The sequence below is a fragment of the Dinoponera quadriceps genome, unplaced genomic scaffold (assembly GCF_001313825.1).
Source record: "Dinoponera quadriceps isolate SergipeBrazil2010 unplaced genomic scaffold, ASM131382v1 scaffold1153, whole genome shotgun sequence".
NCBI classification, from domain to species: Eukaryota; Metazoa; Arthropoda; class Insecta; order Hymenoptera; family Formicidae; genus Dinoponera; species Dinoponera quadriceps.
Genome location: NW_014555324.1, coordinates 468740 through 491916, shown reverse-complemented (window position 1 = coordinate 491916; position 23177 = coordinate 468740). Strand labels below are relative to the sequence as shown.

Here is a 23177-nt window from a genome sequence, read left to right as displayed (position 1 = left end):
GGGGGGGGGGGGGGTTTCATTGAATTCTTATCAAACCCATTTCACCTTTCCTCTTTTAAAATAGAATAACTTTTAATCCAGACTCTAAATTACTGTCAAATTTTCGATGTTATTTTTAAATGCAGTTCTAGATCAATTTGTAATGTTTTCATGATTTTTTTATTATTTCAACTTAACTGGGCAATACATCCTCAAAAAACGAGACGAATTTTTGTATAAACCCGATATAATCGTTCAGTAGGAAACGCGCGACGAAAGAAAGAGAGAGAGAAAGAGGGGACATCTCGAAGCTTTACTGTGAAGAATTGCTCGTAGCTGAGATCCGCATTGGAATCCTGCCCTTTGTGCCTGAGAGATATCTTGTAGTTGCTGTTTTGCCCCTGTCCTCGGCAGGTGATCTCGATATCTTTGAATCGTGACAAGTCGAGATTCGTCGGCGTTCTGACGCCAGCGAAACCGGCCCCATTCGCCTGCGGATTCAGCAGCGTAAAGAAGACGGCTCTCTGGAAAAGTTGGCTAGTCTGCAGAGTTAAGACGGCCTTGGACTTGCCCACGGTTCTCACGGTGTCGGACATCTCCCTCCAGTCGTCTACGTTTTGCGCACTCGTGAAGTCGAACAGCATCATCTTATCCCTAATTCAATTTACACGATGGAAGTGAGACGCAAATTTATGCCACAAATACAGTTGAAAACCGTGACTCGCGATTTATCAAGAAGATGTAGGTGCAAGGACCAGTCGAAATATTCGAATTCAAAGTTAAGAATAGGAATACAAATCAGAAGAAAGAATTCGAGAGAAAACGGCGAATGAATAGAATTTATTATCTGTTTTCCGCCGTGGAGGTTAATCGGCGAGAGACCGTTCTTTCTCAATCACTTGCGATGTAAAAAGAGGCCCTTCCAGAGATCCATGATCACGCGAATTCTCTTTCTCATTTTCGATGGCCCCGACGCAATCCCGAAACGGGGCTCTGCAGCATCGTGTGCAACGACGATGACGATTACGCCTCCTCACCCTCGTGCTAAGTAGCATAACACACACGTCACGACGACGAGCACGGCGATCGTTTGTAAATTCATGCTTTAAAACGTTATTTCATAAACGGACGCGCAAATATGAAGTTCGCCGAGATAAGTCGAGCCGTGTCATTCCGCGAGATTGCGGAGAATAGATACTGACATTTCCGTTCACACGCCGCGTCGATCAGCATCTAAATGTGCCTTTGGCATGCTACAGCATTTATAAGGTCATGTTATTTAGCGTATCAAGGCGTTACATAACGTCGAAAAAATACGAAATGTTTCTTTTTTTAATATAAAGACTCATTTGGATTATAATAATTTGTATATAGTCTATTAATTCATGTGATGAAATGCTTTGTATTTTAGTATTTTCGACAAGTATCGAGAAACTGGACGTTCGATTTCTCTCGTACGGAACAATTGATACGCTCAAACGATCTCCTGTCACTTAATTGGACACTCCCGACATTCGTCCGCGCACAGAATTCATTTCTGATGTGTAATGTCTCTAAGACGGCTTAATTTTGTGATGTTTAGGTTGCTAGTTGGCGTTTTACTGGGATAATTGTGTTACGGTCGTACAAATCGCCTCTCCGCTATCAACCATTAAAGCGTCTATTTGAAATAAGACATCTTGAAGATGTTTTCAAGACATGCGTGTGTGTATTGTATGTGGATGTTATACATTTTTCTCTTGTTATCTTCGCGCCACGTACCCTTAACGATGTCACGGGTCATCACCTTTATATGACGTTAGTATTCCGCAGCATTTCCTGAACTCAAGTTGCTCACAGAATTAGACTAAGGAATTTATATTTCAAGCTCCCGTAGAAGAACGAAAGAGTTATTTTATAAACTAAACTGGATGAGAAAAATTTCACGTTTCAATAATAGCGCCACTCCATCCTATAGATAGAAATTTACAACTAGCATTGTTAGCTCTTTATTATTATACAAGTTTTTTTTTTTATTTCTTGCAATGCTTACAGTATACAAGTAAATTGTGCTGCACAAGTCACAGTGTCGCTTACACAAACGGAGGTGTAACAATTCCAACCACACGAACCTCACCACAATGAAACTATCATACTTGTCTTCACAGCTTCAAACATCACCGGTGATTTTCACTGGCCCGTGAAATAAAAAAAGCTGCGGATTAATAAGTACAAAAGCTGTTAACAACTGTAATAAAACAAAATGTTATCGCTTCACGAATCTAGAAAGTTTGATTCTCTTGTCTATTAATTATCGGAGCAAGGTCTCCGATATTATTAACACTCGACTCCACGCGTCAATCCAGCGCGAAAAAACTACCGCGAGAACTGAGATTTCTATAAATGATAATACTGTACGTGAAAAGGAAAGCTTCGCGCGTGTGCATTATTTATTTAACGAATCGACCATTCGCACACAGCGAGGAGAAAACCTGCCGACAAAATAAGAATGGCATTCTCTTTTCGCTGAAGCACCATGTAGAAGTATATTTATTCCCTGGCATTCTCTCATACTCGTTGTATGTACAAGATACAAAAAATATAACAAAGATACGTGACGAGAGGTAAACTTCCGTTGCGCCAAAAGATCAAGTGCTACTGCGATTACACGACAAGAAGAACATTATCCTACATTTATTTCACATTGCGTCTCTCTGAAAATATTCCGAGAATATACAGTGTACAATTAACACAGGATATGCTAAAACAACCGTCCGAACAAGTTGCTCACAGCTTCGAACAGATCGACACAGTCCGAACAGATTCGTTAAAATTTTGGTCGAGTTTATTTCCGGGGTGGTTCTTTTTTGGGCATGTTTTTCTCTATCCGCGCAAATCGTTCACAAGTCACATCATATCGACGACGAAAACGTCAAATCATCACGCGTGTCTTCGAGATTTCGACTTCTGCCTTTTTTTTCTCCGTGTGGCTCGTACATTGCCTTTGTACTACAATTCGGAACAAGACAGAGCTTATGTAACTTCGCGAGAAACGCGCCAATTAGTATACCGACGTTTCGATCAGGTTGAACGCCCGTGCGAGGTCGCAATGTAACAGGTGGTACACCCCGCGAAATGAGAATTTACGAATATTCTGCGATTTACTCTCAAGCTAAGAAGCGTGGTGTGCTAAATTGCATAACGTATAAAAACAACGCGATAAAGAAAAAGATAATGTTGATACGCGTATGACAACATACACTCGAAGCTACATTATTATACTCACGTAATATTCGAACACAGTACAAATTATTCGAGCTAGTTTAGGCTTACGTAAAAACAAAACCTCAAACTAATGAGAAGAAAGACGAATACCTCCATCTTAGTGTCTTACTAAAAACACGTGTCAAATTTAATATATTTTGATGTATATATATATGTATATATATTTAGATTTCATCAAGAATATAGATATATCTTTCGAATATGAAGAAAAAAAAAAGAAAACTTGATCCCTACTTCTCTCTCTCTCTCTCTCTCTCTCTCCATCTATAGTCGGTCTCGCAAATAACTAAAGTCAGCCCGCATCACATTTTGCTTTCGGTAAAGAAAGTTCAAAGAAAGCGACTAATATCCGTTGCACGTCTAATAAAATTTTCATCAAGTTTCCGAAAGCAAAAACTTGCGTATCACATAACTAACAAATATATGATCCTCCCACATGAAAATACAAATTAGCTGAATTTAAATCTCTCATCGCTCATATTCGCTGTTTTTAAGCAATTTCTGTGGAAAGTATATCCAGCCTCGAACGAAGCTCGCGGTCGGTTCCTACACACATACTGTTACACATGCACGGCGCTAAACGGGTTATCTATCCTTGTTTGGCTTCATAACAAAATGCATAAAGTTTACAAAATATTATGCAAGTTGCAATAATCATAAAAAAAAAGCCGTTTCATCAGTTTTATTATGTTTGCTGCGTCAAAAATCGAGAAGTTATTGGAATTATCTTGACAACGGTATACGTCTCTACATTGTGTGTCGTGTATTTATAACATCGTATTACTGTAAAACGATGCTAATCAATTAAAAAGAAAAATCATTGTGAACGTATTCCGTTTCTCTCAAGTAGACTTCACTTATCAAAGGGAGGATACAAGTTACGAGACAATCTGCTTGCTACACTTAGTATAAATCATATATGCATTAATAGTACCGATCAATTAATATATCTATATACAAACAAATAATGACCTAACAAGAGCAGGAATCCTTCCCTCCCTGCTGTTCATTAGACACTCCTTGGAGACTGGTGCGACCCGGTTGACTGGGATTATGTTGAACACCGGATTCTGCTGCGTTCAGGTCCAATCTATAAAAGAGACAATCAACCAATAAAATAATTCTGACATTTGAAACCGACAATTGTGTGGAGAGAAAGGCTGGATTTAACTACTTCGTTAAGCCGCGTTTTCTTGCGGTTTTATTGTTATATCATGAATTCACATCACCAGATGCAATTGTATCAATATGTTGTTCGTATTATGTAATTTTAATTGATCGTTAAACTCACCGGCCGTCTTGTATGCTCTGGAATATTTTTTTCGCAGTTTCCAGGAAAGCTTCTTCCACATTATGCCCTCTGTTTTGGAAAAGCAGATAGCACGGTTTCATTTGCAATTTTACACGAGGACTTATATTGCGTGTCAGAGATTATAGAGAAAAATTTTACTCACGTCTTTGCACTAGCTTCGACGAACATTAAGCCGTGTTCATCGGCGAATTGTTTTGCTTCCTCGTAGGTAACATCACGTTGACCCTCGAGATCGCTCTTGTTACCAATTAAGAATATAACCTGCAACAGGAGGATAATTTATTTTTTAAGCATTTGACACAAGAGACAGCTCTGTTTTCTTTATGTAATACAAACGCAATATTACGGACCAATTGGAGAGACAATTTTTTGTTAACAATTTCATTATTGCATGTAATATAGTTTTATGCGTACAGTGCTGGGATTTGTCAAATTCCTTGTGTCTGTTAGCCAGCTACTGAGATGATTGTAGGTTGAACGGCGTGTAATATCGTACACCATTAACGCTCCAGCCGCACCCCGATAATATGATCTAACGGGAAATATCTTTATAGTGTAGTATATTTTTAGAATCCTTAATTGTATATTTCTCAGATGTCACAATCGTTACCTGGTAACTGCTCTAAATCGTTCTTGCCCAGCGGTGTCCCATATTTGCAGCTTTATCTTTTGTCCCGCTACCTCAATGATCCTAGTCCCAAATTCAACACCGATGGTATGTGGACAATCAGCCATAACTAAAATTACGAGACATTATATTGCAAGAACTCTTCTTTTTCTATAGTTGTTTAAGCCAATATCCAACATTATATAGTGTTATTTAATATATCTTTATGATGATTTAAAAATTGTTATTTAATATATCTTTATGATGATTTAGAAAGAATATATTGAAAAAGAATAATATCTAATATAGTGAACATAACGAAACATAAGTCAATATACTGCTGCCATTCAGAATGTTACTGGTCATGCACTGTATATATAGCTATATGATATAATCACAGTCATGTAATTGCACGACTACAACATTCCTTAAGGATGTGTCATGAAAAATAATGATATATCACAAAACAGAATGTTTCAATAATTTCATTCAAAATTTCAGGTAGTTGTATGTAGATGTGTATTTGTATTTATCATTATATATTATTTATTACTCACATTTCTTTTCTGTAAATTGATGAAGCAGACAGGACTTGCCCACACCCATATCTCCTATGATGATATATTTGAAGATATAGGAGTAATTATACGGACCAGTCGACATATTGCACCTATAATCAAAATTTTCAAACGAAACTACACTTACTATAGTTATTCATTATCCATAATTTGACAGAATTATCATGAAATCTATAATCTATGTTGAAAACATCTTATATATCACTTTCATAACTTCATTATTTGACTTGTGATATCTGAGACTGATTAGGTTAATTACATTCAGTAGAACGTGTCTCATTCTTTGTCTTATTTAATACAAGGAACATGCATGACTCAAAAATGTGCTATCACGACAGATAATATCTCAAAGCAATGTCAATGATCGACATAGAATTCTTAATATTAATATGTAAATATGTTAAGTCTAATCAAAGATAAAAATATAATTTTTAATTAATTTTGACAATTTTAATTGATTATAAATCCAAATGTACATCTTTAACATTTTAGAGAAATAGAGATAGCACAAATTACATTATGTGCGATAGTGATAATTATTATTAATGCAGAAAATAGGCAGCCTCTAATCGACTTTTACACTTCTACAAATTAAAATTGACAATAGATTTATTGACATATTACATAAAAAGTAGAAAATGAGTCTAAAAGGTACCAAGAGCTCTTTGAACGATTGTACACAATTGTACGGTGAAAACTGTAAGATCAACTCTCCTAGTTTCGCGAAAAGCAATGCTCAATGACTAACAATCGGTTACTTTCGCGGCAAAAAAACAACGTTCGCAAATTTATGAATAATTCATGAGGAAAACTTCGGAAAGGATCTTCCTCGTAGAACGGACTTTCGGACGTAGCGTTACTAAGATATCGTTTTCCAGCGAACCTGAGACAGATTACGCTAATCTGACACAGGACGGGACGAGAAACATGTGTATCGCGATAGAATTACCGCCGAATGAAAGCAGTCAACTTTCAACACAATAGAGCCCACACTGCCCACTCCCATAATTACGTTACGTCCAATTAGCGCAGTTTCCGCGATGTATGCGACGGAGGAAATTGTGCATTGGAGGTGAGAGAGAGGACGGAAGAAAAATTCAGTCAGTAAGCAAGGAGCAAGAGGGAGGGAGAGAAAAAAAGGGAGAGAGAGAGAGACGGAAAGAAAAAGACACGGAAGTCCGCCATCGAATCGTTGAAATGTACGATAACGAGAGGAGTCTCCGATGTCAACAATGCGACGACGGTATATACTCACAACGCTCGTGGATCGGTGGTGAAGGAAAGCTGCTATACCGCTAGGAATTGAAGAATGGCCGTGCGCTTTGCGGCGGCGAGGTTGCTCTACGGGACGAGTTTCACTCTGCCATCGAGTCGCGCGGCGGCGGGTCGCTTCGGCGGTGTCGGCTCGCTTTCGGCAACCTTTCCCCCTCGTATGTATCACGCGCAATATGGCAGGCCGCAGTAGCTAACGACGATGGCGGCTGGTAAAACGTCAAACCACCTGTCACCTGCTGGCCCCGTAACTGCTGCCTCTCCGTTCGTCCGCCTATACGTGCGTCTCGGTCGCGCGCACTGTCGCTAACTTCGCTCGCTAACGCTAAGCCCAAGAGGAGCTAACTTCGCTCGTTAGGCGCTGCTCGTCGTCAACCGCCTGAAGTGCGGCTTGATCGAATCCGGTGCGTCCGGATGAAGAAATTGTAATTAACTCTGCCTGATGTACGATAACGAACGATTTCTCAGGCCCGTGTGTGATTCCTCAGTGATTTCTCTCAGCGCACGTTTTGTGCAGGCATACGAGGCGTTTGCTCACCGTGGTCTGTTCTTTTTAGCGTAACTGGTTGCACTGGTTCGATAAATTCACATATATTTTGAAACGTATGAAGCGTACGTACGAGATTCTCATGTTTCGGTGTGTGTAAATTTCTTCAACTAGCGCAGCCAGTTCAGCTAAAAAGAACGGACCACTCGCTAGGAATTTACCATTTGTCACTAGGTTACCAGCGACGAAAGAACGCACCGTGTTCGTGATTGGTCGACGATACCTTTGTGCGCATCATTTCATGCAGTCATGTAGATTCTTTTTGGATAAGGCTTTACACGAGTATGACGAAACGTGAATCAGCGTGGGTGATTTCACCTTTTGTGTGCATGCGCGAACGACGCCTTCGATCACGTGAACAGCTCCGGCAGGCTTGTGAATGCGTACAAAGTTGGGGTGCTTCTTGGGTCTCGTGTGAATTTTATATTTCTTTTTGTTAGTCTTTTGTATGATTGATTTATAAAATGCTATATTAAGTACGCGCTATTAATATATTCATGCAGAACAAAATTTATACAGACTTCTGTGTAATTTTCTATTCCATTTACCGTGAAGGGCGTAGTAATACCTTTATTGTGGTGATATATACACAATATTGAGGATTGTTTGCGCTTCCGTTAATGCGCACGCGCGTAAATTATCTCACGTATCTTTCGACACTACAAGTGTATTGCGTATTTTTCGAGATTCTCCTGTAGCTGCGTGAACACAATTTCATCAAGAATCCGAATTCCAAGACGGCAGAAGCGACGAAGTCATTCAGATAGAAGAACGTATTGAGAGAGCGTAGTGAACCGCGGCGACTCCTCGAAATCATATACGTGGCTGCTTTTATTTACATTCTTTCGGCGAGAATCGTATAATTGTATTTAGGTAAGAATCGATAATATCTTAATAGCAAACATTGAAAAGATTTGCATGACGCAAATGTTGAGATAAAAACGTGAGTCCTTGGTTCATTATTGGTCGGTGTCTCGAAGTCTCCCTCATCATCAAGGTGTCCTTTTTGTCGAGTTTCCATGAAATATCAATGCATATTCAGTGCACGCACTCATCCTAAAACTCGTTTTATTTTGCTCGTTTTTTTTTATCGTCGTTGTGAAATAGGAATGTTACCTTTTAGATAGGTTTTAGAATTTACGAGAGAGATTTGTGCCGGACGTTCGGAGAAATTGAGTTGGAAAGGTTTGCATATACTTTTCATGAAGTATCACGGTTATAGGTTATATGGGGGATACAGTATGTTTATTATTTACCCACTTATGTTACGAGATTTTACAAAATATGCATGTTGTATGTTTGATTGTAAGGTAAAAGTACTAATGCCTGGACATGTGCCTAACTCTGGACATTCTTGTTGTTTTAGTCTTTAAATATGAATATTTAAACTTTCAACATAAAATATATATACATGTATTGAATATATACAAATATTTTAAGTTTAAAGATTAAACGTTTGTATTTAAATACTGAGAAACAAAAATGCCCACTGTTAGGCACGTGCTCAAGCATTGGTATTTTTATCTCAAGGTCCTGTTTCATTTTCTTCTTTGTCTAATGTTGTGCAATGCAAAACAAGTGTGATTGCTTCTTTTTTGCGACTAGTTGATTAATGTTTACAAGTGATTCGATGATCTCTGGGAACTCTCTGGACCCTCAAACGTTTATAACATTTAATTTTGTTACCGAGTTAAATCACTAATAGAATAATTTTCATATCAGATATTGGAAAATATAATCAGCTAATTAAAGTACAAGTATATAGAGGATTCATATATTATCGTTTAAATACATGTTACATGTATCCATAGAGCACGTCGTCTATTACAGATTGTTTTAGCCGACTATTACAGATGCCATATATTCTAGTACGTGGTAACCTAGCGTCATATGGTCATAAGTATCCTTGGAGAGTTCTAGTATCAGGGCTTAAAGGTACGAACTGTATTGTCCTCATATACATGTTTTCATCTTTTATGTGTAATAGTGAGACACTATGTTAAGCACCTCACAAATAATATTTGTAGTAGTTGTTTAGATCATGTTTCTCCAAAGGCTGTTCTACAATAGTGGCTGTCCCATTCACTACCAGCGCTGAAAATCTATACTTCATGTTACATATAGATTTTCAGCACTAACAATGAATATTGGAACAGTCGGTGTAAAATATGCAGTTAGATATAAGCAGCAAACTAATTGAGCACACACAGTTGATTATTCTTGGACTAAGGACTGTAAGAGCCATGGCATGCACAAAAACGTAAACCGTAAAATTAAACAGTGAGAAAATTGATTACACTAGATTATTTTTCTTACGAAGAATAGTCAACTGTGATTGTTTATTGCTTACTGCATATTTTACTTTATTGTACAACGGCCTTAACAATCCTTTTATCTACGATCTAAAATGGAAAATAGAAATCTAGAATAGATTAATATATTTTGAGAATTGTAGAGATGATATTTCATACAGATATCATAAGTGCAGTAAGCGAATGAAGATTGGGGCGCAAGTAACATTAATTAATTATGTTATAGCGGTTGATATAGAACAGCTGAGTCGCTTCTCCTCTGGAGGATATTGCGACGATTCGACGATAGTATATTTGCAACATCCTTGTGTAATATTGACCGCTTTAGAGGTCCTCGGTTACAAAGTCGTCGCGTCGTCCAGCACTAGCGTTAAGCAGGATTATAATGAGTATATGTGGACCATGAGAAAAGATTTTTCAGAACCTGAACCTGATCCTGTTATAAAAACTGGTACGGTTCAAAATCAGTATGAAGTTATCAAAAGCACTTTTAGCATTTACCACGCACATTCTAACGCTTTGAAGATAAAAGTAATCTAATCAATCATTTAGTTTTATGTGTATTCAATATTCTAATGAAGATAAGTTGTTACAATGTGCGATGTATCAAAGTTAATATGAAGCATCGAAAGGTGAGCGGAAAAAGAGCAAAGAAAATATGTTCCAGAAAAAATCCTGCGAGAGGCAAATATAATTTGAGGAAAAAATATGATTAAAGTACAGCATATAATATATGGCGCATTTTGTCGATATATCACTATTTGTTTTTACAAATTTCACATAGAGTCTAATAAAAAGTATTTATATGTTATTGTCGTGCGTCGATAATAAGAACGTCTCATGATATCGCTCGCGTCGAAGGTAATCGTTGCTGTTGTCGAAGAAAATAAAACCTTTATTTCTTATTTTACGCGCATGTGTAACAACTTGTTTTCTATTCCATGATGGTTAGTAAGAAATGTACACCTGAGCTAACTGTGTTTCAATTGACTCATCTATATTCCTGATGTGCGTGTGAAATTCCTAGTTAATTTTGAATAAATTAGCACACTTTTTTTATTACTTAGTAATATTATACATGGATATTAAATGAACTTTTGTTTCTCTTGTAAATATGTAATGCAAGGATACATGGCCAAAAATATGTTGCTATGTTTGCAAGGCTGAAGAAATACTTGCGTGAATATTTTTACTTGCATTTTGGAGCATATATTATTCGCATTGCTTCAAGTACCCGTACCTTTGTTTCTAGGTACCTTCGGTTATCTGAAGAGAAAGACCTAAAGACGATTATTAAGTGTTTGAATTTTTGCGATTTCTCATAATCAACTTTTTGAACGTACGTAATTAGCTACATGCACACATACATTCAGGTCAAATATCTTTTTCTTTAGAATTTTCGAATTTTTAAGCACCTGCCATTGATATGTTAAAATTACCTTCACGGTGTTATTTTTTAAAACAAAATCTTGTGAACCATATTCATTGCGCACATGCTGCTTTGCGACACAAATGTTCTCGGTAAATTGCAATTTTGGCGATTTTTGGGGAATTATGCCGATGAACTTACATATTCTTTCATGTCAGAGGTTCACATCTTAGAATAATTTTGTTATTGCACGTTTGAATTAATGTGTGAGAAAGAGAGCACGAGCATCAAGCCACATATTTGCTAATTGTTAGCGATTTCTAATTAGGTATTTCATAATCTGTTTGTATATTACAAACATGTACCAGAGGTTATTTCCGAATGTTGCAAGTATTTTGCCTTTTAGTAACAATATTTCGTCATTCCAAATTTCGTACATCATCAGAAAATACGTGAGTTTATTGAAAGCTCGTAATCTTAATGTTATCATTCACACATAAATTACATGTGCTTGTGTATGTGTGTACTAATCACAATAGAAAGAAAGATTCAGATGAATGAATTGTTAGTAATAACGACAAAATATCTATGATATTTAAAACAGTATTAATCGCAACAACAAATTGGTAGAGGAAGAAGTAACTGAGGAAGCTGTAACTGTAGCTAGTTGCTGTAAATTCTGTAGATTCCTTTTTCACTTGAAATATTTTCTCCCCCGATAAAGCAGAACGAAACAATACCTCCCACCATCATTGCTTCTTAATTGTTTTCTAATAGCAACATACAATACATCGCATCAGCTTGCATCAGCTTCAACGATGTTTCAACCGCTGGGAAGAAATACGCCATTTGTCTTGAAAGTGGCTTTAATCAAGTCTCTTGCAAAAAATCTCAAGATAGATATCTGACGTTGTGAAAACATTAAATTTACACAGCCAGGATAATTTTGTACACACCGTGGTAAAAAAAAAAAAAAAAGAAAAGTACTTGAAATTACGGAGAGCCTGATAAAACGTTCTGCAAACTTTACTCTGCTCGATGAACAACTTTTTATTCTTCCGTTATTTTTATTCTTCGTCGAAGAGCGAGGATTTTCAAATTGCGCATGTATTTTGACGAGTAAATGAATCTTGACGACTGAATGAAATCCGTCCGCGTCTTTACGTCCGCTCTAATAACGAAAGATCAATGGTCGATGGGGTAGATTTTATTCCAGCTGAATGTCGCATACATCCGATGAACGGCGGGTCGAGGAATACCTCGCACGCCACGTTGAAGGTATCTCGCGAGCATGCGCCAAACTTTCCGGGAATTTCGATGATCGCCGCGAAATTGACTCACACCACTCTCAAGACAAGCGGCCCGATCGCGGCACATCACTCACATACGTTACGTCTGCTTTTTTTTAGAAGTAAAACGCAACGAGGTATAACGATACTTTTAGCGCGGCAATGGCAAAGACAAAGGCAACGACCAACGTCACGTCCAAAAAGCTGGACGTCGTCGACGACGACGACGACATTTTCTATTACGTCGGTGTAAAAGCGTCCCCGTACGCGAGCGATTGCGCGGTGTTCGGTCTGTCGTCGTACGAGCAGTCAGCCTTACGCAGCCATTTTCCGCTGACGCCCGAAAGCTCGGATGTCGTGAACGGAGTTCTGGTCAAAGGTTAATAATCATTTCTCGAATTATCTTTGGCGAGGCGTTGCATGATCGGACCGGACGAGACCTCGAGGAGATATCCCTCCCCCCCCCATCTCCCGGGGATGTCGGTGCGATTATTTCTAGAGAATAATACGAAGCAGAGAGGCGGCCGGTTACGATTACCAACAACGCCGTTAATCCGTCTGTATGGCGTCTTCGTGGAGGACTTATACGTTGCAAAATTGCTTTCAGGACCACCGTTCTCCGTGATAAACGCTCTGGCTGAGCTCGGCTATCGGGTTGTTTGTAGTACCGGCGAGGGCGAGATACTTTGGACGTTGCAGCGAGAAAGTTAATACCTATAAGAATGGCCTTTACCACCTGCGTATTGTGTATATCTTTAAGCGCACTCGTGCCGTGACTTTAATGTGTATCTTGACACATCGAATAGTAGCAATTAGGAGCGACAAATCAACATTCACCCATGACGCCGTAGTCATTACTATTTCGTTTGGTCTTAACTTCGAATCACGTTCGCAACCGATTTTACGACAAAATTGTGGTCGTTTTCACGATAACATGCATATACGTGTGGACCAATTGTTAGACAATTGTTTTCTCTCTTCTTTCTTGATAATCGATCGTGCGTACCTCTCTCGTAAAAACTGAACGGTACGTTTTTATGCAGCTTTCTTTTCTTTCGCTGGTAAACCTTGGCGTTACACCTGGCTGTAAACAATCGCGCGAACGTTTCTTTTTATCACGACACTTTTGTGCAGTTCCGTTGCGGAATTTCCTCTTACTTGGACGCTAAAAATTGTATAATCACGATAAGACTGCCGGTTGTAATTCCGGAGATTGAACCGCGCAAACACCTCCGCACCGTGCAAAATAATCGCGTTGCGAACGTTAATTTACCTTTTTACGATACGGAAAACTTGTCGGAGCGAACGCGCGGTATAACGCGCGGACGCCAATTATACAATAATTTGTGATATCTTTATATCGTCGCGTGTGTGATTTTGCAGATATCACTCGACACGATCTGGTCGGAAATTTGCTCCGAGACGGTTTCAGGTTGATTTCCGACTGCATTTCTTGATTCTCCAAACTGATCCGAGAATCAAATCACCCCGATTCGTGTTATCTTTTGCAGCGAACGACAGTTTATCTTTGTACACGCAAGCACCAGTTATACAGTGGCCTCATGTAACAATACGTAGTTTATACCACTTCTATGGGCAGTCTATAGTATTTATCACGCTGTTATCGTGCTATTATTGTGCGAGATATTTCTCCGGGTGGAGGTCCAGAGAGTTTAAATGTAAAACTGTTATTTGATATGGTGTTTTTTGTGTCGATGTTCACTCCTATTTGTATCAACGTATTATTATTATCGCAACTCTCGGTGTAATTTGGAAGAGATGTTATTACGATCGATTTTTCTTACACCGGCCGAAAGGCGATGATGATAATGAAATTACAATTAAGAGCAATTACTTGTAGTGCAGCGATTATGCGTCAGCGCGTACGATTGTAAGCGAAGTCGAAAGATATGTTTGGTGACGCAACGAAAGAGTATTTCTAGTTAACTCTAGTTTAATAAGTCTAATCATTGGTATGCAACTTTTGCCCGTTCGTTAAGTTTGATGCGTGGCGGGCTTTATATTTACATAAATTGGATAATTACACGAGAAAGAAGCATGTTGTATACTATTTTGTAACTACAATAGTCGACGTAGTGTGCGTAATGTTTAACTGAATGTTGTACAACCGATTACATTATTATTATCATATGTAATAATGTCGAGGAAAAATAAATATTGGAAAGAAAAAGTGCGCTTCACATATAATGTTTTTACGCATCAGTAATCATCATCTCTCTATCTTTAGTGCTCGGGTAGTCTTTTCTTATAAGGGACTTTGTGCCGTCCCATAGACAACGAAAAATCCGAACGTAAAAGATGCAGCGGGGGAGTGACCAATCGGAATTATATTAATCCGTTCAAATGTTCTCTATGCACAGGAAAAATGAGAAATCAAAGTTCCTCGATTACAGTCAATAAAAATAATCGATCTTATAAGGAAGATATATAACTACAATAAGTTGTAAAGATTTATACAACTTGAGTGCAGTTATAAGGAATTCATAAAAGGAAAGGCTCCATGGGGAAAATAGTCATTTGAGATCGAAACGGATTAATATAATTCCGATTGGTCATTTCCCCGCTACATCTTTTCCGTTTTGCTTCTTTCTTGTCCATGAGACAGCACCCTAAGAACGATTATTTACAGATACGATAAATAATGACGCACTCTCACGGAGATCATGCTCACGACGCGTGTTGCTTAGCGGACAGCAATCCCAGCGTTCGACAGACATTAGACGAGATGGAGTTCGAACGTAGTATCTGGTATGCAGGTAAATAAAACTGAAAACCGTCGTTCGCGTAACGTAGATTTAGCCTGAATAATGTGTAGAGAGTGCATATCCAACGATCGACGTGAACGTACAGTTTCGGGGACTACTCGTGGTTGAACGTAATCGGCGATTCGATTGCCGCGATAACACGAGAATTATGCAAAGCGATGCGCGCTCCCTTGATGCACTTCGTCGGAGAAACATCGACTTCTAATTACTCTAGAAACAAGACGCTATATTTGCACTGTCCAATTGCATCAATTCTCCGATAAGGCCTGGGCTCGTTTGCGTCACTTGAAGGAAATCGATCAGGCGATGCAAGTCGCGGATTTAACCCGGAAACTCGGTCGCTTTTTTTTGCGCGCGATTGCGTTTTACACGCCTATTTCTTTCGTGTCTTTTTATATCGATGTGCTTGACAATAAATAAAAATAATGATTGACAAGGACGTAGGACTTAACAGCGTTTCGATGCGTTTTCAGCGCTGGATGACGACTACGAGCGCGTAGAGACACTGCTGCGGAACGGTGCGCCCGTGAACAACGAGGACTCCGCCGGCTACCGGCCGCTACATTACGCCGCACGGAACGCAAACAGGCGGATATGCGAAACGTTGCTGCGCCACGGCGCGGAGGTGGACGCGTGCACCCGGTGCGGCCGCGCGACCGCGCTGCATCGCGCGGCCACGCGCGGCCGCCTCGACATCGTTGAGCTGCTGCTGAACCACGGTGCGGACGCGAATCTCGTGGACCTGGACGGTAATACGGCTCTGCACCGGGCGATCATCGCGTGCGCGCCGGACGTCTGCAGGCTGCTGATACCGCACACCGATCTGACCATCGTCGACAACGCGGGATTCAGCGCGGAGGTATTGGCCAAGCAGAAGTGCACGGAGCTGTTGCCGCTCATCAAGAAGTACTCGACATGAGCGCTTTCCTTTTCTTTCATTTTTCTAAACGTTATGTAATCATGTCAAGATCTGTGAATACCCTCTCCTCCTCGTTTAGACGATCACACTTAATCCCTTGTAATTGATCATGAATCTTTTCCTTTAGCGTGAATTCGTGAACAGTCTGAATCTTCGAATTTGAAACATTTTCACTTCTCGCCCATTCACTATATGCGTTCGACAAATTTCTTCGGTTTATATTTTCAACAGTTAATAACGGTCTCGATAGCCATTTGCGTTACATATGTTATTGGGTATTTTAATAACGGTAATGAGTAAGATTTCACTTGTTTCGGTTCGTTGCTTTTCGATCCTTTCAAGCAATTGTTTCTTCCACTCTTTTTTTTTATTGACTCGCGACTGCTCAAGCATTCTGTTCTCAGCAATTATTTATCTCTGATGTATTAAGAAGATTAAGAAATAATGCTTCATGAGATTAAGAATACATACAGAATAAAGAATATATTTGGAACACAAATGGCTTAGAATAGAGAAATACATGTATTAATGAAATATATAAGAAATATACGAAAGATGATTCTTAGAAAGAGAGAGAGAAAGAGAGAGAGAGAATTAATACATTTTTTTCTCGAACTTTAGTTGAAGATTCCATTCGGACAATTTAAACTTTCTATAGAAATGACAACACATATGATCAGTCACAAAAAGATTGTAACATTTTTCTCGATTATTTTTCGAATTTCACAACGCATATGCAGTAAGAAAATGTATTATTTCCTCAGAATTATTAAAAACAAATTTTCTTATCGGATACGGGTTCTGAAACTTATAAAAAAAGTGCTGCAACGTTTTTACGACTGGCTATATACTCTTTTACTTTTCCCATCTTTTAAGAAAACAATCAATGCTGAACTCGATAAAAGCGTCAATAGTCAAGCGTCAATCAAAGGTAACGTCATATGTATATGACGTCTTAGTAACGTCTCTAACGTTATTTGACGTCACTCGCTGCTTGGTAAACAGAAGGAGAAACGACCAACTTTTCGCAACAGCGGCGCTAATACAAAACTGGCGAAGGAGTCGTGAATCTTTGAAGATTCGCCAGAAATTACGGCGCGCTCGTGAGATTGCCGAAACTCTCCCCTTTTCCCCAGAATAAATGAAACATTCCTCGGATTTGCCGAAACGACGAGCAAATTGAACTCTCCGAAAATGCATCGGTCTTTCCCGCCGCGTCGACGACGTTCGCTCGCCCCCCTTCCTCTCTCGTTAAACTTCACGCGGCCGTCATTCCGTCCGTCGGTCCGCGGAGGGTCGTGCACTTGATATTGAATCGGTTGCGCTCGCGACGTTTCAGCCGCGCTCGGCCGTCTCCGGCGGTGCTCGATGAGTTGCGGTACGCGGCGCACGGCGGCGTCGGCCGCCGGAGCCCCAGTCGCGATAAGCAGCGCTGCCACCTATCGGCGCGACCACCTCCCGTCGTTCTCCGTTCGGTTCGCCGCGCCAGTCGTTGCACGACGGAGAGTCGTCAGTAGTTTCACGAGTGGTAACAACCGCGGGTGGGTTTGCGCGTGCCAGTGTGTGGTGGTGGTCGCCGTGCGGTCGCGCAGTAAAGCCGTTTCGAAACGGCTTCGTCGTGTGGTGATCCGCGGTCTTATCGAGAGATAGCTCTCTCCTTCGCCGCGACGGGTCTCTTCGGCGGTTCGTCCACGCCCGTTCCTTCGGTTTTGCGTCGCGTCGCGCGCTGCTACCGCTCGATCGCCGGCCGATCTCCAGTGACAATCGCGAGAAGCGATGTAACGTCGCGCTGTGACGTCACGCACGTCGGGTCGCTAATCGAGAAGTGCACAGAGACGCGCGCGCGCGAGAACACAAACGCGGACCTGAGCGGACAGCGCGCGCGCGCGCGCTCTCCGTCCGCCGCCGCCGTCGTCGTCGCGTTGTCGTCGCCGCCGCCGCTCGGTCCGTCTCTCTATCTCCTTCTTCGTCTCTCTCCGCGGCGCGCTGTACACACTCGCCCGTATCATACGAGAAAGAGAGAGGGAGTAAGAATTCGCACATTCGCTCGCGGCAAAGATAAAGGGAGACGGATAGAAACGCTGGTAAGAAAGAGCGCGCGATAGATAAGAGGAGAGCGAGACACACGTATATGCGCTCTCGCCGAGGAGACGTTCCGCCGCGACGTACTTGTCCAGCGTTCGCGAGGAGGATGAGAAGAGCGGCGAGACACTCCGCGACGAGATAGATCCTTCTGGAAGGCTCGGCGCCTCGTTGTTTGTTGTGTCGCGCAGGGACGGTGCGCACACGCGTTTTCGACACACGTGCGAAGCGGCGTAAAGGAGATAAGAGGCGCAGACGAGGAACGGTACCTGCGTCCCGTGGCGCCCCACTGTGTTTTTCTGCGGAAAGAGCGAGGATAGAAGGAGAAACAGACGCATCTCTCTCTCCACGAGGCGAACCCTCGCAGCTGGGTAGCCGCTCTAAACGAATGCGCGCGTCGTTTCCGCCGTCCGTTCGTCCCTGAGGAACGTTCTCCGCAGCAGCGAGCGTTCGAGACAACGGACTGTATCCGCGCGCACGAGAGAAAGACGGACGGGTAACCTCGACCTCAAACTCTCTCGACGGCGGCGCGAGAGGATGGAATCGCCGTCGTCGTCCAGCCGCGGATAAGTCGGTCGGATATACGTGTACGTCGCAGTGTGTGTGTATGTGTGTGTGTGCGCTACTACACGACGTTGTCGTCGTCGTTTCCGTGGCCGCGCGGAGTGCGCGAATAATAACCCGCGCTTTATAATGCACGGCGGCGCGCCGGATCCCGCGCAGCGTCGCAAGAAAGCAGCGGCCGGGTTTCTACGTTCCGTTTTTATTCGCTCGTCGGACGGTCCGCTGCTCTGAGAGTCAAGTTCGTCGCGCTTCGCTGTGCGCGCGTCCGTGGCGCGCTCTCCATCGCGCTTTCGATTGTGCGTCCGTCGCCGCACGGGCTTTCTACCTGCCAACTCGCCTGCTCCGCGTGTGTGACACGAGGGACGCGTCATCGGCAAAGGTACGTGTGATTTCTGTTCTTTTCGCGATCCCACTTCGACAGTCCTCCCCCTCTTGCCGAGGTGTTCGAGTTATAAGCGTGTTTTGTTCGCGGCGCGGCGAGTGTGAAGACTGCGAGCGCGGCCGGTTGAAAGGAAAAGATTCACCGTGGTTTCTCGCGTTTCAATGGATAACGGGTGACACCGAAGTAACTGTTTCGAGTCGCGCGCATTGTACTTTATCGTTTCTCTTTCTTTCTTTTTTGTCTGGAAACGTTTCACGCACCTTTTTCTCGAAACCTCCTTTTAATCACGTTTTTTCGATTCTTCCATCCGTTCGTTCGCTCGCACGCGTTCGTTACCTCGGGGTAACCGCAATAGCCGATGATTTATGGCCGCGGCTAATACATTCCGAGAGGAACAAACATCTCACCGTCGCTATCGGCCCCCGGGGACCGAATCACGATAATGGAGGATAAAAATTGGACAATGGTGGCACATTCTGCGAATCCGCGGTCCGCCTAATTTCGCGCGCTAAACTTTTTCTCGGCCTAATGAGCTCGGGAGAACGTCGCCCCTAAGGGCATGTCACGCGATCGCACGCGCGGTCTTAAGTCTATTCGTGGAAAGAGAGTTACAATGTAACTCGCGTTGTATGCGGCCCCGCAAAATATAGGCTCCGTCGTCCGATATTCTGACGAGTGTGTTTCGAGACACACTGTTCATACGGGGTGTTCGAGAACCATCGCGAAACCTCCCGTTGTGTTTCCCCTTTTTTGCTTCCTTCCTTCGTCACGAAACGTCGTCGTTGTTTTCTTTTCTCGCGGGATACCGTGGATGCTGAAATTGGCTTGGTTCCTTTCGGGAGTTCCGAGGGAATATTAATATTCGTAGTCTCGGCTGGCGTGCGTTATCGAAGGTGTTGTGGAAAAATTTCAGCGATGCATGTACGTGTATAATGTATTTGTTTCGAAGTAATGTTAAAAGGTGCAAATTGAGAAAATCAGGATTTTACATATTTGTATTTGACATCGAACTAGAAGACGAAAGAGAAAGGACGTACAATGGTCTGGAATGATAAAAATTCGAGAATAATTTCGATTTCTCGGATTTTAATTTTTTAAGTTTTAGAAACACGATAAAATTGTTTTTAAACGAAAACAAACTTTATTCTTTATTTTTTCTCCGTATGATGTGTCACAATACATTATGATTTATCACAACACCGTGGTCTCAGATAAAAAGAGATGCATGTAGTAATTAAATAGACAGAAAGTGGCGATTCAAGTTTTTATTTCTTAATAAAGGATACTTTATGGAATATTCCGAATGAAAGATCAGATTGAGATGTCGTGGAATTCAAAATGAAACATGTGCTGAATTGAAAACTTAAGCAGTTTCTCATCGTAACAATTCTTATCGAATAAAGTCGTTGATTATAAAAATCTGATTTGATTTTTATAGTAAAATCTGTAACGCAAGATATTAATGTTGATTTTCAACGCGCAAAAGTAACAGTTACATATTGATGATACATGATTACTTCGATAAAATTTGAATGCGTTGAATGATTTGCGAGCTATATGTATGACTTACCAGGCATTCCTTGAAAGTTGAAGTCAAATATCTCTAATTAAAGGAGTTTGAAAATGAGGTTTTATCGCTGCTTCTTGAATTTTAGACCGCTATGCGACATTTGCTTCAATTTGAGGGAATCGATAAAATTGCAATTTCATTAATTCGCACCATTTTAATCTTCGTTTTTGTATGTAACGACCAAGTTGAGGATTGTTTTTTCTAAAGCTCTTTAAATTACGTGATGCAAAGGGCAACGGTGCTACTTAAACGACCCCGCACTTCAAATGGTAATCTCGCAATGCTGACGTGTCGTAAACGTTACGACCTAGGTCGACACGAGCAAGCGCGCGTTCTCCACCCTCTCCCTCTCATTTCTTATCGGTCTTTTCAATAATTGGAAACGATTTTATAGGACGTTATCTCAATTTCGCGTCACTATAAAAATAACGTTCGCGAGGAAGCATTCCCGGCAAGAGCCTCTAGCGGTCTCGGGTGAAAAAAAGATCATCGCCGAATCGATCGATCGTAACTTATTTCAATTTCCACTCGATCGTTCATTCAACTACGGCAGAAATACATTTCGACACGACATACGCTTAGATTGTTATTTCGATGGCAACTGCATTCCTCCAAATATTGCACGGTTTGGAATAAAAAAAAGCATCAGTTGTACAATTTGCACAGTTCACTTATCATAATTAAGCAAAGATAAGGCTGAGATTTAACTTCGCGTGTATCTCTTATGTATAGTAATTATTTGCAATTCAAGAAAATGGTAATGTATACTGAATAGAGGATTTAGTAACAATTACTAAAATTTAGTTAGTTTCAACTAAATTGTTTGGTTACTGCAACCAAATCATTTCGTATTACATAATGTATACAATCCTACAGTGTAATATATTAAATAATTTGCTTGCAGTAACCAATTTAGTTGAAACTAACTAAATTTTGGTAGTTGTTACCAAATCTTTCTTCAATGTATATAATGATTGGTAACAATGTGCAAATTTATGTGTAAAATAAATCCGTATAAAATAAATAATTTTATACACTTGGAAATATATGATGTATCGTTGCCCGTGTCCCGACATTATTTCCGGCTGCTCTGTCGTAGCACTCCATATGGCATTGACACTCGCGTAGATGCAATTCGATCTGAAAAACGTGCGTTCATTGATAAACACAATGCTAATGAGAGCTGGATTAAATATTTTAAGAGTCGACAGGAAAATGATAACTAACGCAAGAAAAATGATGATGTACTCCGCTACGCGATATGTTCGTCGACTCGAAATGTAACGGCTCGGTTACGAAAAAGTATGCGACGTGCGAGAAACAATGTGCAAAAAGGGCCACGTCACCTTTCGGCAATCGTCAACCGTCGTCGCATGCTATTAAACGGTCGCGAGATGACAACAGTCAAAACTTTCCGGGCCTTCAAGGCGGTCAGAGTTATAGCTTCGTGAGTCGTGTACTTTTTCGAGTGCTTTCACGATGTTAGTTATTATTCCCGTCGGCTGATTGGAATATTCCGTCGAGTCTCGATATAGCTAACCGGGCTCTCGTTGGCAGCGCGTTAATTAACACGCGTTTCTCCGATCGAATCGTATCTCTATGCCGAGTGTCAGTGCCAATGTCAGTGTCACGAGTGAACATCCGACGAAACAGTCAAGAGTCCGGATGCTGGATCTAGAACGGAATCATATATTTCCTCGATGTAAATTCATTTATTATATCAAAGTTTCCGATTTTAATCGACACATAAAGACGTTATATTATGAGGAAAAATCCTCATACTTACAGAAGAAGGAAATCTGTGATATTACTTTTCGCTAACGTGTGATTTCGTGAATCATGTTGAGAACATTCGTGACTTTATGTGCTCGCAATTTCGCAGCAAATTGAAGACTACTGCGCATACAAGTATAGACTCTCCTTATCACCTATTTCCTTAAATGGAAATTGTAGATCTTGTCCTTAATTCAATCAAATTTTACAGTCAATTCAAATTTTTACCGTTGTTCAAGTGATGTACGAATCCCACAAAGGGGTAATGCCATAGTTTTAATGCAATATTTATTTTTGCAGTTTAATTATTTCGAGGAAGAGAATAAAATATAAATGGTTTTTTAATATTTTCATTTCATCAGCATCGGAAATATAGGCAAAAATGGAAACCATCTGCTTGACAGACGAATGTCCCGGGGTTCAAAGGTTAACGTGAAATCAAAATTCCGATTCGGGCGTGCTTTTCGTGTGACGCAGGCGTGAAGAGGCGAGCGTTGAGTTCATTTTTTGATCTGAAAAATGATCCGATGCAGCGCGGCTCCTTTAGGTGCACAGCGCGCTCGCACGTGATG

The 23177-nt window shown here is 41.0% G+C and overlaps 5 protein-coding genes and 1 long non-coding RNA gene across 15 annotated transcripts in view; 4 read left to right on the top strand and 2 right to left on the bottom strand.

Moving 5' to 3' along the window:
- LOC106743833 overlaps nt 1–1590 on the bottom strand; it is a 2135-nt gene extending 545 nt beyond the window's left edge. Inside the window, exons 1-2 of one of the 5 annotated variants that reach the window (XM_014618045.1) lie at nt 862–1590; nt 297–633 (exon numbers count right to left, since the gene is read on the bottom strand). In XM_014618045.1, the coding sequence (XP_014473531.1) occupies nt 297–633; nt 862–1034 (510 nt within the window). In that variant the 5' untranslated portion in view covers nt 1035–1590. The remainder of the gene's footprint in view (nt 1–296; nt 634–861) is intronic. The other 4 variants (XM_014618046.1, XM_014618047.1, XM_014618049.1 and 1 more) reach the window with 4 other exon arrangements.
- Nucleotides 1591–1684: 94 nt separating this feature from the next.
- LOC106743835 lies at nt 1685–2195 on the top strand. Its single transcript, XR_001374399.1, has 2 exons — nt 1685–1776; nt 2014–2195. It is a non-coding gene; the product is annotated as an uncharacterized LOC106743835 (long non-coding RNA).
- Nucleotides 2196–3910: 1715 nt separating this feature from the next.
- LOC106743834 (ras-related protein Rab-14) lies at nt 3911–7480 on the bottom strand. Of its 3 annotated transcripts, none has more exons than XM_014618051.1 (7): nt 6996–7480; nt 5720–5857; nt 5166–5292; nt 4970–5087; nt 4698–4816; nt 4535–4603; nt 3911–4333 (listed from the first exon to the last, which is right to left on the bottom strand). In XM_014618051.1, the coding sequence occupies exons 2-7, from the start codon at nt 5823–5825 to the stop codon at nt 4216–4218; spliced, it is 657 nt and encodes a 218-aa protein (XP_014473537.1). In that variant the 5' UTR covers nt 5826–5857; nt 6996–7480; the 3' UTR covers nt 3911–4215. The 3 variants fall into 3 exon arrangements, with proteins under 3 accessions (XP_014473537.1, XP_014473536.1, XP_014473538.1); XM_014618050.1 differs by having other exon boundaries at nt 5720–5832; nt 6996–7478; XM_014618052.1 differs by lacking the exon at nt 6996–7480 and adding an exon at nt 6690–6775 and having other exon boundaries at nt 5720–5832.
- A 701-nt stretch (nt 7481–8181) lies between these two features.
- LOC106743842 (ankyrin repeat domain-containing protein 39-like) lies at nt 8182–16951 on the top strand. The gene is made up of 3 exons (XM_014618067.1): nt 8182–8432; nt 15180–15306; nt 15789–16951. Exons 2-3 carry the CDS (start codon nt 15192–15194, stop codon nt 16232–16234), a joined length of 561 nt encoding a protein of 186 aa, XP_014473553.1. The 5' UTR covers nt 8182–8432; nt 15180–15191; the 3' UTR covers nt 16235–16951.
- LOC106743843 lies at nt 8439–12873 on the top strand. The gene is made up of 4 exons (XM_014618068.1): nt 8439–8744; nt 9390–9494; nt 10098–10322; nt 12685–12873. The coding sequence occupies exons 2-4, from the start codon at nt 9413–9415 to the stop codon at nt 12780–12782; spliced, it is 405 nt and encodes a 134-aa protein (XP_014473554.1). The 5' UTR covers nt 8439–8744; nt 9390–9412; the 3' UTR covers nt 12783–12873.
- A 1186-nt stretch (nt 16952–18137) lies between the features above and the next one.
- LOC106743841 (nuclear receptor coactivator 3-like) overlaps nt 18138–23177 on the top strand; it is a 124062-nt gene continuing 119022 nt past the window's right edge. For all 4 annotated transcript variants that reach the window (XM_014618061.1, XM_014618059.1, XM_014618063.1 and 1 more), the window contains exon 1: nt 18138–19259. The gene's annotated coding sequence lies outside the window, so the exon portion shown is untranslated. The remainder of the gene's footprint in view (nt 19260–23177) is intronic.